This window comes from Chelmon rostratus, chromosome 14, assembly GCF_017976325.1.
Source record: "Chelmon rostratus isolate fCheRos1 chromosome 14, fCheRos1.pri, whole genome shotgun sequence".
NCBI classification, from domain to species: Eukaryota; Metazoa; Chordata; class Actinopteri; order Chaetodontiformes; family Chaetodontidae; genus Chelmon; species Chelmon rostratus.
The window spans coordinates 4,335,577-4,356,523 of NC_055671.1; the positions used below are offsets into that span (position 1 = coordinate 4,335,577).

General features: G+C 42.6%; 1 protein-coding gene across 2 annotated transcripts in view; it reads right to left on the reverse strand.

Annotated features, from left to right (window-relative positions):
* Nucleotides 1-20,947, reverse strand: part of mtmr4 (myotubularin related protein 4) — a 37,506-nt gene that overhangs the window by 13,752 nt on the left and 2,807 nt on the right. For both annotated transcript variants that reach the window (XM_041952098.1, XM_041952097.1), the window contains 3 exons: nt 6,812-6,901; nt 2,242-2,358; nt 430-512 (listed from right to left, as the gene is read on the reverse strand). In XM_041952098.1, coding sequence (XP_041808032.1) covers nt 430-512; nt 2,242-2,358; nt 6,812-6,901 — 290 coding nt within the window. The remainder of the gene's footprint in view (nt 1-429; nt 513-2,241; nt 2,359-6,811; nt 6,902-20,947) is intronic.

Consider the following 20,947-nt stretch of genomic DNA (forward strand, 5'->3'; position numbering starts at 1 on the left):
CGTGCTAAGTCAAATGCAAACCAAAAGAGGATGCAACTCTGTCACAGAAATTGTTTTTGAGAACTGAGAAAACTGTATTTCCACCCTGTAACTTACTTTAGGCTAACCCTGTTTAACTATGAGGCCACAAGACATGATCTCCATAATCACTAATGCCATTAAGGAATTCAGGAGGTGAGGGAAGGATGGATGGATTATGTTAACATCATGTTTTTTACACCTGTAAGAGCTGTAAATATAGCTGTGGAAATACTGATTAGAGGTTAGGTGTGGTAGTGTTTGATATAAATTGCCTCCTCAACTATTGTATAATCTATTAAACTACGTACCAGACCTCTGTATTGTATTTACTCTGGTTAATAAACAGCATCAATCTGCCTGCAGGGTTAATATGATGTCTTTCGTGTGTGAGGGAGCTGCTCTCCTTACCTGACAACCTTAGAGTCTTTGCAGATGATGTGCAGCTGGAACATATCTCTGCTCTCCACACTCTCTATCAGCCTGAGAGGCACCTGCAGGGGGAGACAGAGCGCATGTGTGATCAGCCTGATGGCCCACTCTCACAGCAGACAGCACATCTGCAGAGAGGTTACCACCCTCTGGTCTAGTACAGACTCAATCCAGGCTAGATACACATAGTACAGCTTTAACCTAACTGTAGAGCAGAAGACGGCCTCTACAGTATTCTAACTTTGACTCTAGACTTCTGTTATAATACCAAACAACAGCTATAAAGCTTGTTTTGTCCACAGGATTGTCTACTCTGCTTTCGAAGCTTGTAAATTATCCTGTGAACTGAGGTGCTAACAAAAGCGCTGGTAAGATTTATACAATCACCTACACAATGTAACTTTTGGTCAAACCTTTATGCAACAACACTTTGTGCATACTGTATGAATGAGAAAATACTATTTCATGCCTTATTGTTTTCTTATTAATGCTCAAGGTCAGCCAACACATTGCACCACAGTTATTTTGCAAGGTGCTTTCACAGAAAATTTAAATTAACCCACTGTTACCACCATTTATCCCTAGTAGACTGTAATTGGTTAAAGTGAAGAGGAGCTGAATGACTTAGGCTGTCTAGACTGTGGCAGAGGGTGGTGCTTTATCATATGGTACTCACAGATATCTCATTGTCCACACCTGGGTAGGTCTAAAACACAGTGACACCATGGAGCACACAGAGAGAGAGGGAGGGAGGGACGACACAAGACAGGAGGAAATGGAAAAAAAACTATTAAATAAAAAAAAATCAGGAGACAAAAGGAAATGAAGAGTTAACAGGAAAGAAAACATCAAAGAGGTTGAAAGATGAAAGATAACTGAGTGGATCATGGAGTGTGCTACTTGCAGCACAAAACCAAGCCAAATGGAAATCATGGAGAGAAAGACAAACATGGATGGGAGCAAAGGGCAAGAAAACAGCATAGAAGTAGGGGAGGAGTTGTGAAGGGAGGTGTAGGGGAGAGGTTGTGGCTTGTTGGCTCTCATTCAGAGTTCATCTGTACTGCTGGGGTCAAGGCAGGACTCTGCCCAGTAGGAAACCAGTTCGATAGGGACTGTCAAGCGGTGCCCTTTGAACTCTGTGCATTAATCTGACTCTCCTCTACTAAAGTAAGTCGAGCTGAGGAGGCGTCCTGAACATCCTGGTGATCTGCCCTCACTTCCTCCTCCTTTTCAAATCCCTGTCACCTTTTCCAGAAGCTGAATACTTCTGGAAAAAATGACAGGGATTTGGGAAGGAGGAGGAATTTCACTGCCAGTGAGTGCAAACAATTGGCCTGTTTGTCTTTGAGCAAGACCTGACGTCAGCAGGCGAGCTAGTGGATATCAGTGCCAGCGGGGGCCGGGCCTTTGGAGCCTAGATGTCACATTAAACCTCCCCTGCCTGAAGATCAGAGGGCCCGCCACTCCTGTGGTGCAATCCTGGTACAAACAATGGCATGCCAACTACGCTGGGTTATTACTGAAACCGCTTTACAGGTACCCCATGCAAAATGCTTGTACGTTTATTTGCCTTGTTAGCACAATTATGTGTTTATAAAATTTATATGGGGGGAAAGGGAAAAAGCCTGTGTGCGTCCAAACTACACATTATAGCCTCTTCTCTCACACTATTGGCTTCTGCAACGGCAGGGCAGCAGTGGAGATCACACAAACACTAGTGGTGTTTGGACTGATGTGAAACTCTACTCTTGTGGTTCTTCTGCGTGTTTACTGTATGTGACTTGCACTCACGTTGATGACAGAGTCCTTGAACTTGATGTGGAGCCTGTAGTTAGATATGGCGATGATGGCTTCATCAGCATGGCCAAGATATTCCACCCCTTCCCCCTGAAGAACTGGGAATGGCACCTGTAGACACAAACAACCAGACTGCTGAAGTTTAAGCAGCAAAAACATGACACCAACATCTACTTATTGTCAGGCTCTATTATGTCTACTGGAAATAAAATCATAACATTCACATTTACACAGCCTACAGTGATGTTAGCTGATCTGAGAGGAAGTATTTAGGCACAGTGGTGCTTTGAGCTAAGTGCTAACATCACAATGCTAACATGTTGGTGTTTCGCAGGTATAATGTTTAAACATGTTCACCATTTTAGTTAAAAATGTTAGCATACCATATCATTTGCTAATTAGCGTTAACCCGAAGTACAGCTTAGGCTGATGGGAATGTCATTAGTTTTGCAGGTATTTCACCACAAATCAAACCATTTGACCTGATGGTGCTAAATGGAAAAGTTATTATAATTTATTCTGAGGATTTGATGGCAATCCATCCAACAGTTATTGCGACATTTCACTAAAATCCCAAATGTCAACCTCATGATGGTGCTAGATCAAAAATCAGGGGATCAATAAAGCCAGAGGGATTAATCATTTGAGATTCATGCATGTCTGTACAAAATGTTGTGTCAATCCATGAGACATTTCACTGAATATTAAGAGATCACACCGTCCTGCCTACTAAAAGCTAAACTCGCAAGGCCTGTGGACAGAGTGACATTACAGATATGACAAAAAAGGGGGACACGGGGGAATCAGTGTGCATGTGTAGCTGTCCAATTAGCACATAGTAGTTTTACAGAAGGACCTTTGTGAGCACAGAGGGCTTGTTGGTGAGTCTGAATGGGCAAGCAGGCAGACAAGAGGCAGGGCTGGGAGGGAGACTGTCTGCACCAGTGCTGACAGCAGAGTGAGGGATCCCAAACTATCCATTAACATTCTTACTTGTACCCATTTTATTACAGACCGAGCCAAGTCTAGGCTTTGGCTAGCAACGAGACCCCTACATTAAGATAATTGGTTCCCAACAGAGGTTAATAGAAAACATTTTTCATTTCATTCTGAGGGCATTAGCTCTAAAAGCCGACCACGTGGAAGAGACACACAGCTACAGTTGCCAACTTCTAAACAATGTCTCATTTCGTATAAAAATGGAAGCGTCCAATTACTTTCAGAGTGGTCAATTTCACACTGACCACTCTGGGGAATGTTATTGTACTTGTTTTTCCGCAGCTGCTTTTTCAAGGGATTGAAATAAGATGACCTTTTATGGCTGCTGCTGATGTGGAAGATTTAAGCTATAACATTTTGTACAGAGATTAAAGCATTCAATCACCTTGTGTAGAACATTCCTTCTGGCTGATGTGAAACATTTAAGCCTGTTGGGAGATATATTACCATTCGGACATCACTCTCTCTCTCCTATCTGACAAACTGAAGATAGCCTTACTCTACTTCATTCATCCATTTACATTACCTCTTCACACTTCTATTAATCATCACTTTCTGTGTGATCGCCTGCATGCACTGATGTTAGTTCTGGCTGCTTTAACACAATCACAGTCATTGGAGACCACGAATTGCAGCTCAGGTCTTGTTGTTGAGTTTCTGGTAGTGAGGACAACACTGCTGCTTAGAGACAACATTACCTCATCGTGCATTAGCATTCACTGCTGAGTCACGCAGAGGAGTACCCACTGGTGCATGTTTAAAGAGGACATGCAGCAGGGCAGATGGAGGATTATGGTAAGATGTCAGAAAATCAGGCTTACTTGAAACAACATTAGCCATCACAGTTAAAAGCACAGCCTTAGTTTGTGTGCAGAGCACACAAGCTGGATGTGATCGACAGACCCATAAAACACAAATCAACATCCAGCCAGCTTCTGGTTTACCGCTCACATATAATGAATCTAAAACAAAACAAACGTACTGGAATATTGCTGATTGGCAAGAGGTCAAAAGCTGTCACTGCATCAGGCTGTCGACGACTGTTGGCCCAGAGAGCCTGACATTTATTACTGCACCTGCTGTTGCTCATCTCTGACTGAAAATGTGTGCGTGAGGCGGGACAGGAAGCATGATGAGGGAAAGAGTACAGCTTAACCTGGGAAATGGAGCACGTAGTACTCTGCACGCAGACACCAATGGAGCCAAATATAGGCTGCAGCCCCCCTGGCACCCTGCACAAGGACTCCTAAAAAGTGGAATATCTGAAATCCGACTGTAAAATTTCCCATGCTGTAGAAATTAATCAAAATTGTAATTCAACCAACTTTAAAATGACAGGCGAGAAAACACAGCTGGCACCCAAACAAAGCTGAAAGTTGTTGACTGTGACAGAAAAAAGTTGTTGGTACAGCTTTACTATATAAAAAAGGACCTAAAAAAGTACAGCCTAATTTAAAGCATTTCTGCATTTGTTATGAGTCTGGGGATGTGGACAAATTGCATTAATTATGCCTCAACAGCAGCAGAAATGAACGTGCAGCTACTGAGTCTGTGTGCTGCTCTTCTGTGGAAGAGACCTAACATGTCCTACTGAGAGAGCCATAGTTAGCATGCTCTACAGACTGGGAGCTGCATTAAACAAGCAGTGCTCCAAAAGTAGGTGCATGAGTCACCGGCAGCCAGCAAGTGCAGCAGAAGATACTGTGTCACGTTTCCTCTGCGATGCGATGCTTTCAGCAGCAGAAATATAAAAAAAAAGAAAGAAAGAGAGAGAGAGAGAGAGAGAGAGAGAGAGAGAGAGAGAGAGAGAGAGAGAGAGAGAGAGAGAGAGAGAGAGACCCATGAATAACACTCTCTGACTTCTGAGTCGTGACTTCCGGTTCAAGCTGTCTGACTAGCACGTGCAAGCATGCACCATGACTTGCACGCACACAAGAGTCAATGCAGCACGGTATTAAATAAGGTGGGGTGGGGAATGCCCATACTTTGCCTGTGGGAAAGCTGTGGTAAGTGACATCAGCTGTCAGAGAAACTATCATGGCTCTGGCGAAACACACAAAAGCAGGGACACAATGTGTGACTGCATGTGTGAATACAGGGGGGAGGGGAGCCATAAGAGTGTAGAAACATAGAAAGTGTTGCAAGGTGACTAAAACTGGTTCTGCTCGAGGTTTCTGCCTCCTAAAAGGAAGTTTTTCCTCGCCACTGTCGCCAAGTGCTTGCTCATGAGGGAATTGTTGGTCTCTGTAGATTAAGACTTTGGTCTGTACCTGCTCTAAATGTAAAGTGTCCTGAGACAACTTCGGTTGTGATTTGGCGTTTTATAAATAAAATTGAACTGAATTAAAATGAGAACAGTGTTATGTATTACTGAAACAGCCATGCTAAAGATCCCCTCCAGTCTTTTCACTCTGCTTAACAGCAAATCCACAAGGACCTTTGACACACAGCCCTTTAATAATTATGATAATTCTAAAAGCAACAACAACAACTTTTGAGCAGGCTGTTATCTCTGCAGTTCATTGCAACCCGAGTGGCAACATGCTTCAGCTGAGCATCACAGAAACAGAAACAACAGATAGTGACCCCAGGCTGGGCAAATCCCTCCACCTTCCCTTTGTCCAGTTCTCCAGACACATGATGCTCAGCTCCATTAACCACCAGACAGCCAGACAGCACAAACTCAACACTACAGAGGGCAAAGCGCAGGTTGCCCATCAAAATTTTGCTACTGGCGTCTTCATTGTGAAATAGACTTATAAATCCCTCTCACTTCAGTGCCTAAATGCTCTTTAGCTGCCCTGTTCTTCATCCTCTGCAGTGCTTTTTTGTGAGACAGTGTAGGACGCAGCCCTACAGGGGAGACAGACCTATAGAGGCAACATCTTAGCTGAACATAAATAAGTTGAGCATTAAAAGGGACTGTCTGGTTAAAATAATCAAACATGCCATATTCAACAGAAACCTTCTTCAGCCCTTTTATACTGAACATACAAAAGCTTTGTCAACACTTTTAACTTCCAAACTTTCCATCTGTTTTTCTTAGGGTCTTACATAAATATCTGCCTTATCTTAATATGGTGGACTAATTCAGAATTCTCTTTCCAAATAAATACTGAAGAAAATTGTGTTTCTTAAGTATAACTAAGCCTTATCAGTTGAGAGCGTGGGCAGCCACTGCATTCAAATCCAGATATTTTTTCATGCACCAAGTTGCCTAATTAACTTTTTCCTCTGTTGAACCCGGATGAAAGATGCCAGAGGAAAGACAAAAAAAATGCCCGTCTAGGTCAGCATCAGCATCTCCCCTTCAGTGTCTGGCATCAATCCTGTTGAACTGCGACTCTTGCAGTAATATCTTGACAATCACACTCTACAAAGTGGTGGCCCAAGTTTCATCAGGGTGTTTCACAGTAGCCAGGGTTGAAGACAAGGTCATAATCCGGTAGTGCCTTTTCACCAGCTCCTGGTTGTCTACGTCACAGATACATAGCTGCATGTCATAGTGGATGGGCTGTGACTGGAGCAGTAGTTGCCGAGGGCTAATGAAAACTGTTCGGCTCACCTGAAGGTTTTCATCCTCCTTCACCAGCTCCTTCTGGGGGAACAGGTCCTTGGCCTTGATATACTCCAGACTTGGAGGCCCTTCTTCACCCTGTCAGACACAAACACAATGCAGAGGTGGTCAGATAAACACTTCTGTCATCATTTAGGTCGACACAGCAGAGTGGAACACTGTGTGAGGATAGATATTTTTAAGAAAAGGAACACAAACCCATGGCCCAATACAGTTTAACAATAGCAATGTCAAGCCATGAGACAGACAGAAGGAGGGGCCATCGCTAAATCAAACCCAAAGTTAACATTCACAGTATTCAAGTATTGATCATTTATCAGAGTGGTTAGCCTCTGATGTAAGATGCATGCCAGGTGGAATTTCACAATCCCCACCAGCTAACTCACAGAAGTCACGTAGGAGATTAAATATTGACTATGAGGGATCCAAAATTACCTTTTAACAGGGGGCACACAACCTTGTCATTTTTAAATGTTTACCACTTAATCTTAAACAGCATTTCTCTGAATAGGTTAACAATAATGCTAAAGGAAGAATGCAACTTTCACATATTCATATTTGGTTTGCTTCAGAACCGTGCAGGTAGTTTTTGCATTTGTAAATGATAGACAGCGGTTGGTATGAGATGCCAAAAACCTGTAGACTTTGTGACTGGGTGCTACAGTCTTGTGCAAACAAAGATACTGGGGTTTTAGTAAAGTATTTTACACACTTGTCCAGTTTTTCATGAGTTATGCCCTGACATTGACTTCTTACACAGTTCTAACAATTCCTTGCTAGGGTCACTTTTGATACCCATTAACCAAATGTTTCCATGACCGTGTAAGAGGACCCTGTAAACTCATTTAATGCTGCATTTCCAAGGTTGGTGATAGATGAAACATCCGAATGCAGTCCTATCAAGTTATAATGGATGGTTGGCTAAAATTAGACTGCAACAACTCAAGAAGCAGCAGAGATGAGAACGAGAGAGGAACAAAGAGGACAGTCAACCCTGTCCTTGCACCTCAGAGTGCCACTGACCAAACACTTCCATTACATGTAGGCCATACTTCAATCCCAGGAGAGAAAAGGGTAGAACGTAATCAAATGATGAAAGGGTTAAGATAATAGGAACATCCACTAGTCCTTCTCTATTCTCTAAATTCTCTATTACCCATGTGTAAAAAACAAAACAAACAAACCTCTCTATCATTTCTGCAGCAACTGAGTTGTGTGAGCAGTTTAAGATGAACCCAGTTTGGTTTCTGGCTGCCTGAGCACTGCTACCTTTGCTACTCTGCTGGATTTGGCTTCTCCATCTGAGTATGACCGCACGTCGATTGTGTTCCTTAATGAAAAGAGCCCCTGAAGGGGGGCCAGAGAGAACCCTGTGGGGTACATTGACTGACTCAGGTTGGTCTCTTGCTAATAAAAGCCAGAAAAATTTCATACATGATAGCAGGAAGCCCCCTGATGTCTCACCATGCGCCATACAGGCTCCTGCCATGTTTACAGTCATTACATCTGTCATCCAAAGGTCCAAGCTGGTGATTCAACCATACGATAAGCCCTACCACCCATTGGTAACAGATGGAGATAGCGTTCCTACGGTGACAACCCCTCCTCTACAAGTCACCAACTTGTCACCATCTGATTTCAAAGGCAAAGAGATCACAGGCATATCTTAGCCAACACATCATTATCAGCTTCTGTGACTATGTGAGCTTTGTTGACAGAGGATAAACCATCTACAGCTACATGGTCAAAAAAGAGGAAATAACTTATTGCCAACATGACATACACACCTTTGAATATGACGGATAAAATGTCTTTAAAAAATGGGTAAGCAGGTATTGCTCACAAACATGATGAAAATTGACAAATTTCAAATAATAAAATGTTAATAAAATGTATTGTGATCAAGTCAAACAATAATTTCAGTCTGTTTTAGCCAACTGAAGAAGTCAAGAGGGAACATAAATTGAGCTGAAACAATTAATTCAATAAGCGATTAATCCTGTCAGTAATTTTTTTTTGCTGGTTCCAGTATTTAAATGAAATGATTTGATGCTTTTCTTTGTCATGGGAGTCTGAAGGCATCACCTTGGGCACTGGCAAAATATAAAACACATTTTTCACTATTTTCAGACATTTTATAGACAAAACGGACCAATCAATAATGAGAATATCTGTAGTTCCAACCCTAATCGAAGGCTAGTGAGAACACAGAGTACAGGTGCCAAGGTCCTTGGGGTCCTCGGGTACTGAGTCCTGCAGAGTTTGCATTAAAGGCTACTAGGGGTATGCAACGCCCATGTGTTGGAGATTGTGTGCAAATATTGTGTTACTATTGGATTTTATTTACATGCAGCTGTCAGCAATAGTTGGATTGCAGTCATGTTGCTAACCTTTTGTTCAAAATTTGCATTTCTTCACCAGCTGGGAGACACTGTTGCTGTCATAAACTCCTGATGACTTGGAATTACAACTCGTAAGCTTACATAAAAGTTTTTCCCCCCATTCAGCTGCTTGTAATTACAGTGTAAATGATATGACGTGAATGCAGTGTATCAAGAACAAAGCTACTGAGCATTCAAGCAAATCTTTCTGTAAAATACTGCAGTTAAAACTGACTGTCTTGTCTCTCTGAGGAAAGGATACTCCAGTCAACACTAAGCGCCTCAATTGTTTGACTGTTAAACATGTCTTAACTTCTCCAAATCCCTCTGCAATGCAACCCCATTAATCTCTTGACCTGTGACCTGAGTCAGCCTTCGGCGTCAAGACCGATGAGGCAGCTGTGCATCATCAATTGTACTTATTTTCACCTAAGAATGAGTGGACCATGACAGTGGCCATCAGTCAGAGGCATCCCGCGAGGGTCAGGTCATTACAGGCTGATCTCACACACTGTTGCTGGGCAGTCTGAACCGCCAGCCTGCCACCCCGGCACAGACTCATGTGATTCTGTTTTGTCAAAGGGAATGAAGTTTACTGTGGCCTGCAAGACAGCGGTCATAAATTACTGGAGAAGCTATCATTATAGAACCTCCCCTTGAGAAGTTCAATGCTAATCAGTTGAAAGGAACGTGCATTCAGTCTTCAAACATGCACACGCACGCGCACACACATACACACACAACATCAATAATCCATCCACTTCCTATATGTCTTGTGCTGCACTAGCTGGTACATAGTTGGCACCAACAACTTGGTACTCAATTCTCTTATGGAGCAGCCCTGACACTGCACTCTTTTGAGGTTCCTGCTAGAACACAGTGTACTTTAAAGGCAAAAAACTGCTGACTACAAGTTGTGCAGATGCTGTATTGCTCCATAAATCCATGAACCAGGTGATATACACAGAATTATACTAATGCATTGGTGCTAAACTCTCTAAACATTTGAGCGAAGATATCACACTTCAAACGGTTTACCTGACCAGTTATTCTGGCAGCTTAAAGAGAAAACTGTTTTAAGGAGGACAGAAAATGTCAAGGAGAGTAAAGCATAGACTGAGCCTCATTAAAGCAGTGACATCTGTGTAGCCGTGCTAGAAGCCTTGCAGCAAGTGAAACCTCTCCGACAGGGTTTAGAACTCTGTCATTTCATTTAGAAACACATGCAGCGAAGCACCTTTGTTTTCTGATTTTTGGTCCACTGCAGTGTGTCCACAACCAGACAGACAATCAGCTTACAGAAGATTAAAGGAAAAGAGAAATGCTCTCACTTCCAAACGACTCACAAAGATGGAGCACAGCTTGTCCTGTGCCCGACACGTTTTTGCTTCGTCACTGCTGCGAGCCTCCGCACCCTCCCCCACCTTCGTCCAACCAGCAATCAAAAAGCTGGAGCTGACGGGCATGCGCACATGCATACATATGCCTCCATGCATTTCTCAAATGTTAATGTCAGCATGAATAACACGTAATGTCTTGATGACATGCAGTGTCCTGATAGTGTCAGGTAGCAACTGACAGCCGTAATATAGCAGGTTAGTAGTGGGTATGTGGAAGGCTTCTTTTTAACATACTAAAATAAGCTTTGAATTGTCTGGGGAAAGCATGTAGCATGCAGACATTTCTGCATGTGTGTGAATGGACAAATGAACAAAACAGGCTCGCAGAATAGGTAGAGAGATTGAAAAAGACACATGCACAGCCTTCATGAATAAGTGTCTGGTTGCCATGGATACAACAACCTCTTTTTAGAGGCAGAGTCCCTTTCTCTCTAAAGCTTTTGGAAACAATTTGCTGTCTTTACTCACCAGATTATTTACTTAATCTGACTGGGGCTTTGTCCTACAATTGTGCAGATTAGAGAACCACAACATGATGCAGAGGTGACCTCTTAAATATGTGAGGAACATGTGCTTGTATGTCCACTTTTATGTGTTCAGTTATTTGCTGAAAAGTATGATATATATGTCGGAAATATGAAGAATGACCGCAGACAAGGTGTCAGGTAGTGCGAAGAGGAGGAGGGTGAACGGATGATGGAAACAGAGGATGGAAGAATAGGAAGAGCAGCAAACACAAAATGAAAAACAATCGAGACAAAGATATGCTTTTCTGAGAGCAGAGTTGGGCAGTGCAGTCTGAGTAATAAGTCAAGATCAAAAGATGGCAGAGTATGACAAATCATTTCAAATGCACTTTTCTTTCTCCCCATCCTCTCTCTATGTTAATATTTCATGGATCACGTGTTCCAACTGATCACTCCCATTTTAGTCTTGTAACTGGGCTCCAACAACTGAGGGAACTAGACAGGAGCAACTTTTTTAACACGTAAGCGTCGGAAACATGCAAAGTTGGAGCAACACAGAGAAGTAAACATGTTTTTATGTAGGCAGGTTTAGGATACTGGCTCCTCTTAGGAAAAATACATAAGGGAGTATTTACAGGACTTCTCAAAACATTGGTATGAGCAACAAAACATAAATAAGCAAGGGAAAAGCTTTAACTGGGAAAACCAGTTGGTGACCAGAGAAAGACTTGATCCTCGTGCAGGTAAGTGCAGACAAAGACTTAAGGCTACAGACACTGATGAAACAGATCCAAATGCCAGCTAAGTGCCAGTTATCCTCTTATCTAAATACCATTCTTCTCAGGCATATTGTTGGATTTCATCCTCTAGCAGGACACTGTAGTCATGGTAGGTCCCTCAGAGACACAACACATCAACCGTGTTGCCTACTGTGTAGTTCTTAGGGGTGTTACTGACATGGTGTCAGGCAGAGTTGTAAGACCCAGTCCCAGACCCATCACAGGTACCAAAAGAGGGTGCATGAAGGTATAGATCCTACAGCACATCCCCAAAAAGCTTTTGGCTGTACTTACACCCTTGATTCATTTAGCTAGTGGGCATAATAGAATCTGAGTCATGGAAAAATCTTAACCAATTCAATTAGGCTTTTTATAGTTCCATTTGGTGCAGACAACAAATCGCAGAGGGAGAAAAACATGATATATTGGAGATAGAAGGAACAGTAACTAGAGATGTTGTTTCCATTGTTGGATCGCAATTGTCATGATGATAAAAACTTAGCACACTGCAGCAGCCCTGTTCCAGAGGAGAAGACTGACAGGGCTGTGGTCCACTTAAGTAACAGGGGACATGGATACTAAATTATACAGACAGTGACGCAGGAGAGGAACTGCTGACTCAGCTGCACCACAGACATATTGAACAGAGATCATAAATTGTGTAAAGCTTGGCTATGTCTGGTCACAAAGAAATGAGAAGAGGAACCAGCAGCTGCACGCTTCCTGATGCACCAGGCAGCTTTACAACCAATGCTCTCTCTGGAAGAAACAGTGCTGGAAATTAAAGTAGAGCTTTCCCAATATTTGCATATTGGTGACTGTTAGCATTGCACTGTGTAATGCTAACATGCAAGGAATCCTTCAACGCTGCCTTGATTCAGTCTGTGCACTGAATGGATGCCTGTGCCCTGGATGCCCTGGGGTGTGTCCGTAATGCCCCTTCTACCACATGGCCAGTTTGACATGCCCTGTTTTGAACTGGGTGTTGTGCCCTTAACAGAAAGTTAAGGATTTCCTAATTTAAAACAACATGCATTTCAGCAAATAAACTCATGTTTCCCAGAGTCTTCATCATCTTGAGGGACATTAACAGTAGCACGAGATTTCTCCCACTCCTTAAACAATAACAGCTAACCCGCTAGCTAACAATTAATGTTATGCGATAGGCACAAGTAGCTAAACACTGTATAGTGTACGAATTAATACACACTTGTTTTTAAGTTTACTAGCATATTGCTGCATAGTGTTAGCTAACTATGAAAATGCAGAGAATTTATAACTGTCTGTGAGATTTGACTTGCCACTTGCTCCGGCCGAGATCTGACTTGCTGTTGGTACATTTTCCATGCAATGTCATGAAAGGAGCGCACAAAGCGTCGAATGGAAAGGGAACAGGACAAAACTGATAATAAATAGCGTAAACTCAAACCTTTTCCACTACGTAAGTTTAGCCAAATCTGTACATAGCATTCAAAGATATTCAATTTACAGTAACGTTGATAGGTATGCGTCCTGTGTTAAAATCTGAAAGGACGCAGTAAACTCACTCTCAACGCGTTCAGGGGACGCACTCTATTTTTTTCCCCCGGTGTTACAAGGTGAATTAGTAGTGTGAAACTTGGTGTTTAATTCGGGGTGTATCTGGTCCACCACCCTGCCTATATTTTACTAAGAAATTTCAGTTTCCTCCAACTAAAACAGTGCAGCTAACCAAGGTATGCTGGAGTTGAGGCAACAAAATCCAAAATCTGTAGAGTTTGCATGCAAATAGTTTTTATTTATGGATTATACTTATGCTGAACTGACAGGAAGACTTTGGACATATGACACATTCATCTAATCGTGATGTGTTTTTGTAGACATGTAAGGATTGTTAATATGTCACATTTCTTAGCAGAGTTTGGTATAATTTTTTCTCTTGAGTGCAGGGAGCTTCAGTTTAATTCAGATACTGTATATATATTTTTTACATTTTGTCAACACCACAAAAACACCAGGTAACTGCTAAGGGATGCTAGACATGACATGGTTGGTGGTGTTATTAATGACTCCAGATGAAACTTGAAACCTCAGCATTCTTGTTCCTCTTTTTTCGCTTACCTTTTATAAGCAACATTAACATTTATTCACCCAGAAAACTATAATTTCTCTGTAAAATATGACCTCTTCCTGTCAGCGGCCGTGTCTCTGCAGTATAATTACAGAGTCTGGATTTAAATGATTTAATTTTTGAATACATTTTCAACTTATATGAATATAACCGTAATTCTATACATATAACATCAAACATGAGTTTAACACTACAACTTGTGAAAAAAACACACATTTTATTGGGGACCCACTCAAATGACCATCTGTGGGTCGCAGAGGGGACAAACTACATTTAAGACCACAATGCCCCTAATAAATTTGTATTTATCAAAGACCAAAATGTCCTTGCCCTAAAATGACTTTATTTCAGGCCTGGAACAATGCAGCACAAGACACTGATTTCTAATAATTTCACTAAAATAATTTTAACTGATTTCCATTTAGAGTTGCTACTGGCTACTGCTGTTGTCTGATCATTCTGCTGGTCGATCACTCTGTCCACCAGTTTGGTCAAGATTGAAAAATCTCTAGAAGATGGATTGCCATGAAGTTTTTTACAGACCTTCATGGTCTTCAGAGGATCAATCGTAATGACTCTGGTGATTCCCTGACCTTTCATCTACCACCAGCAGCAGGTCAAAGTCCCTTATCCAGAGAAATATCTAAATGTCTACTGAGTGGATTGACACAAAATGTTGAACTGATATTCTTGGTTGCCATATGATGAATTGTAGCCCATTGAGTTTGGGGCTCTGCTGACTTTTCCTCAACTAATGACATTCCCATCAGCCTCAGCTGTATTTTGGGTTTATACAAATTAGCAAGGACTAGCATGCCTACATGCTAAACTAAGATCACCAACATGGCAAACATTATACCTGCTAAACATAAGCATGTAAAAATTGTCCTTGTGATCATGCTATGATGCTGATGTCAAAGCACTGGTCTGCCCAGGTACAGTCTCACAGAGCTGCTAGCATAACCATTTTTGTAAGCTCTAAAGAAATGGGCACTACTTTTCAACCAAATGACATATGATTTCGATGGGTATTCATTGCTAGTTAAAAATCCTAACCAGGTGATAGTTTTGAAAGCCTTAGAAAAAAAGGTTTGGAAAAGTTTGGAGAGTCCAATATTATACTGTGAGGAAAAAAATACGGGATGACTTGCAGGTGAAAATGAAAGAATTTATTGTTTAAAGAGAGACTTGCTCAAAGTTAGCAATTAAAAGGCCTAGCCAGTGAACAACAGGGACAAGACCTCCCTGTGTTGTTCCTAAACCATCAACCTTTTCACCCCTCTGTCTCAAGATGCAAACTGAGAGAAGCACCTGTTCTACATCAGCCATTGTCCTATACCCCCTGTACATCCCAATACCAAAAACAGCTCAATGCAGGGCCTCCACTGCAGTGCACACACTTCACCGCTCTAAGGCCGGAGCAGTGACTGCAAAGTGAGTTCCCACTGAGCAGCACACACATTTTACACGTCTTACTCCTGACAAGCCCCGTCTCCTCCCTGCCAATTAACATACTGGCAGCTCAAAGCCCCCCATACAACTGAGGTGAGCGATGAGAGTAATAAAGTTGCTTTTCATCATCACACACATGAGATGGCACAGGTAATTCAATTATTTTTATGTGGAGTGTGGACTCAGCCTTGGTTTCTTACGTATAACCGCAGCTCTCACGTGTGTCGACCAACACCCCCACCCCCCATCCCCCACAGATTGGCCAGCGGGGACACACAAGCAGGCGAGTTAGGGAGGGGAGGGCATTAATAAACACCCATCACAAACCAGACTCAAACAAAAACGAACACCCAAATAAAAGCTTGTGGACTTACAAAGCAGTTGAGCATGGAGCAGGACACCCTTCCTGCGAGGCTCATGTCGAGGAGAGGCAGGGCTGTGCCTGAATGACACACAGCCGAGAGAGCAGCAGCACGACCAGTGCACGAGGAGCCGGCATAACCATTCTTCCCCCAGCCGGAGCCTCTCCACCCCTCGTCCACTCCGATACCCTCTGCCTGCTGCCCCTGCCCCCCCCACCTTCTGCACGTTCCCCCTTCTCAAGAGGTGCTGTGGGACAACACGCCAGTGCCGGCTCTCATTCAGGAACCAACCCCACCCCCCCCACTGCTCCCAGAGTGGGGACAGAGGGCACGCTGGTGTCTGAAGACAGCCCCTGTTGCACTGCTGAGAGTGAGAAAATAGTCCATAAAGATACAAACAAGAGCAGCGGTCCACACGATCAGCTGAGGTAGAGCTGAGGAGAAAGCAAAAGTGATGAAATGACTGCAGATGTACCTTCCCAACTGTAGCGAATGGACGGGGGGAAACTGAGAGAAGAGAGAGCAGGAGAGAAAAGACAGAGGGAACTGCCTGATGCTAAGCTCCACCCTCTGCATGCGCATCTACCTCCCTCTCTCACATTCACATGCTCACATTTCTCCCCCTGTCTCCCTCTCATCTCTTACTCCTCCCCCACTCCCTCCTTGTTCACCCTTCACCGACATCTCCTAATAAATATGCTTCTCCCTCAGCAACGAGGCGGTAAAGCCTAGAGTGTACCGCCGGCATCCAGAAGATGCTCTGACTGCCATGCATGCACCATCTGACATCAACCGCAGTGTACTGTAGCTCTTTCCCAAGTGCAAACACTGTATGCTAGTAGCTGTGTGCACAAGCTGTGCTACAGAACAGAGAGAGACACCCCATCCAGCGGTTGGACAGCATCCCATCGCAAAACCTTTGAATTGGCAGCAATTGATCTAGTGCAGGACAGAGGACAGAGTAGGGAGGGTGCTGAGGAGAGCGAGTCTATGCGGAGATCTCCAGTGACACAGCAATCTACAGACACAAATTCCTCCTCTCCTCTGTCTCTGAGTGTGTTCTTTGCACTGTCCGACACAAGTGCAGCACATCTTTGCAGTGAACAGTGCTTAGCTGCAACCCCTTTTCCTCTGCTTAAAATCGGGGGAGGTCACTGGATGTATATGGTGTAAACAGCGTGATGTGTAACCCCCCCTCCCCAGGCAGAGTCGTGACAGCCATTCGCCTTCAGCCGTATGACCCCATGTTATGCAACACATATAACGTAGTACACGCAGCATAGGCTGGATGCATAACGCAGCACTATTCACACTGATTTATTTAAGGGGGGGGTGCTCTAATGTAATTTTGACATGGTATAGCCTGTTTTTAACAGGAGGAATTTTCGTAGTGGGTGAGGTTGTTATAATGATTTATTGTAGTTAAGTGTAATCCATGTGAATAAACTATCCAAACAAGTAAATCCTTCACTTGACCCCAGTATTAGGTGTATTAGAGGTCTGGCTATTTAAATATGGCTTTCAACTGTTTTGCAGGACCTGCTGCCATTTATACTTCTTCTTGACTGCCAGAGCCAGAAATAAAAGACCATTGGAGGGCTGTTACACTGGTTGTACTGGCAGAAGTGGGCATGTATTCCAACTCCAGGCTAACAAAGACTGAATACATAAAATCACCACTGCTGACTGCTATTGTTAGCATATTATTATTAGGTAGCACATCGTATCATCTCAATTTGGAAGCTACTCCTGTATGTAATGTGCTATTAGCTACAATATTACCAGAATAATGTCAACTTTGCATCTAGCAATTCTGACTATCAATACAGTATTTCCATGCAGAGGGCATTTAGATGCAAAACCTACCCCTTCTATTGCAGTAAGTGCAGGCCAAGAAAAATAACACTGATAGTAAATTTACAGACAGTTCACATGTCTGCTGGATTAAAAATAAAGATACCACAGTAACGACTACAGGACATTGGCCAGTTAAAATAATTCAGTATGTATAAATGTTTCAAATCACAAGGATGTAGTTAAACTACAGCAAGTAATTTCAGCACATAATTCAACCTCATGGCTTCAACATTCACAGCTGCTGCTCTAAGCGCAGTATCTACAAAATTGGAATGTATGTACACAATTACCTACTGTAAAATTTTATTGATCCATCAATATATTGCACACTTATTGCTTGTTTCTAGGTTATTCTGTTCTACACAGTACTGTCAGCAATGTCCATTATCTTTAAATTTGTATCTTTAGTATGTCTTCATACTGTTGTGGAAGGGAGAGCCTTATGCTGCAGCAGGCATGAGGCGTTGCACTCACATGTAGTATGACTTCCATCTCATCAGGTAAATGGACTCATGTATCTGCTGCCATAAAAACACACTTCCACAAATCAACCAGAACCTTACAGAAAATCATTTCCATGTCACATGGTAAGCCCGTGACTCATATATTTATTCCCCTTGGGCGAAAAGAAGAAGTGAAATAAAGCACTGTGCACTGCAAACATACCAGCTGTACAAAAATCTTTCCGGGTAAATGTGTGTGTGTAATACTGTGTATGATTTTGAATTGTTTATTGGTGCGCAAATGCTTATGTGAGCTCTTGTACTGAGTAAGAGGCAAAAGAATGTACAGTGCAGAAGTCATGCCAGCTTTTCTGCCTTGTGATGTGTGACAGAAAATCACTCAGCACCTCAGTCTGAACTGTTCACTTCTTTGGCAAAATCCCAACGATTAAGACTTCTCATAGCCCGGACGAGTGCAGGCTTGTCAAGTTTGGAAATGTGGAGGGCTTCCCCTTGTTGTTGACTATCAAGACTACAGATTTTCAGTATAACTTCAGCAGGTATATCATTCTCAAATCAACTATGTTTAGATGGAACATAATTTGTGTGAATAAACTGGTAAAAAAAAGAACCCACTTCTGTCTGTAGTGTTAACATAAAGCTCTGGCTTTCAAATAATTTTCCAGTTATCCATAATAATAATTAAAAAAAAAAAAAAGCTGGTTGCACACTTAAGGGCGGACATTGTAGCCTAATTTATGATGAGTGGGTCCACAGTCCAAACACTGGGCTTCCAATTCCCCCTCTCTGCCTGCCCAGCCCTGCCCCTACCACCCGCAAAAGTGAGCACCAGATTTGGCCTCTTGTGTCTCAGGTTTTATTTTAGGAAAGGAGGGCAGCGAGTCACCAACGCAGAGTGTCAACCTACATGTTGACACACAGCAATAGAAGTAGGATATGAATAAGACATGAGAACAGTATACTGTGTATATGAGGTTAAAGTCTTCTCAAACTTCAGCATGTTTGTGTTTTCAGTGTCTGTAAATGCATGAGTTATTTTTGCATGCGTTTTGCAATTTAAACCTATACAAGCCATATCCTGTAGCTATTCTTTTGTAGGTAGAATTATGACAGCATACTGGTCCTATATGTATGAAGTGTTTGGTACAGTTAGCTGTGGCAACTCTGACCTTTTAGCCTGTAACAGGATTAAGCTTAACATGACACATTAAAAGCAGGTTGTCCAATATACTCCCATTATTTTCCAATACTCGTTTTGATTATATGCCAAGCAGCCATTATTTGAACCAAATGAAAGGAGGACCCGTACACTGACAGCTAGACTTCAGGAAACAGAGCAGGGTCAAATAATGGTACAAGCAAAAGACCCTTCAAGGAGAGCAACAGTCATATCATTAACAACAACCTGAAGTGAACCCTCTGGCTTTAACTCCAACCCTCACTGAGTGCTTCTGCTGTCTAGCCAGTGCGTTTTGGAGGGGAGGGGGCACACATACAGGTGACTTAATTCTTATGTAAGCAGGTGACATCATATGGGGCAGTGACACAGAAACGCAAACTTCTCTTGCTAGTTCTGCACAACCCCTACAAGGTAGCATTACAATGCATTGTGGGTACTGAGGGCAGGGTAAAACAACCCCATTGTCCTCTTTTCCATGCTCGCATTATTCCGCTAACAATACGGCAGCATGAGTGGACAACAGTGTGAACTCAATACTTCCTGTTTTGTTTCAGCAAAAAAGCTGGAGGCTGAGAAGCAATTAAAGGCTGCTTCACAAGACAGGATTAAAAGGATCATATTACCTGTGGCGCAAACTGCTGCAGCAAATGTCTCACAAAGCCACCTGAGAAAAGAACCCTCAGATCAACAACAACTGAGAACATACAAATATCATTAGCTGTAGCAGTTCATGCAGTAGTATGATGTTTATTTTAGGTAATTCTATATATTTATCTCAGTATTTTTTAGCTTACTATCTATCTATCAGTTTTATACCATACCACACAAATACTATAAATGTGCATCAATCCTAGAGTAATTTAACTTTAAATATGGGTTTTGCTGATGTCCAGTGATTAAACTTTTGCCTTTTAACCTGTTACAGTAGAAAAGTCCTCTGGGGTGTGTTCAATATGCCTGGCATCACTGTTGAGTACGGTCACAGGTGCAACAGAGCACACTTCTGACCACATCCAAAGTGGAAAACTCTCAGCAAGGAGAGGTCAGTGAAAAGATGCTTTCCAGACAAACTGAACTTCATCCCAGGACTAGCCCAGGATTGGCTGAGGTCTGCAGTCTCATTTTACGTGCCTCTCTGGGCACATTATTTGTTCATCAGCCCCGCCATCAATTAAGCCCAGAGCTCGAATGTGTGTCCCATAAAAAGGCTGAGAGCTGGGCAGCCGGCCACGGGGGCATTCTGTGGAACCAGTTGACCAGAACCTCGGGACACACATCCTCCTGTTACACTTCCTATTTCTGTCCCATAAAAGCTGGAACCATTAGTTTCAAGAGGAATTTGTCACTCATCTGGTCACTGCTACCCCTCTTTTAGAGCAGCGTAAGTACATATACCACAAGTTCACTAAGAACGAGAAAAGGGACAGGCCATCATGTGGCCTGGACTCTCCCCAAAATTACTGAGTACAATGGTGCTGTTACCACATACAGTATTATTTATATTCTTTGCTAAAAATGCAGAAGAATATCCACTGAAGAGTTACTTAAGAAGCCCTGTATGTCTATGCACATTTCTTTAGCTCTGAGAGATGGAGCACAGCGATTCAAGTCACCATTAAAAAATGCACTTAATAATTACTGTAAAGTAAAGTAAAATATACAGCTTGTGGGG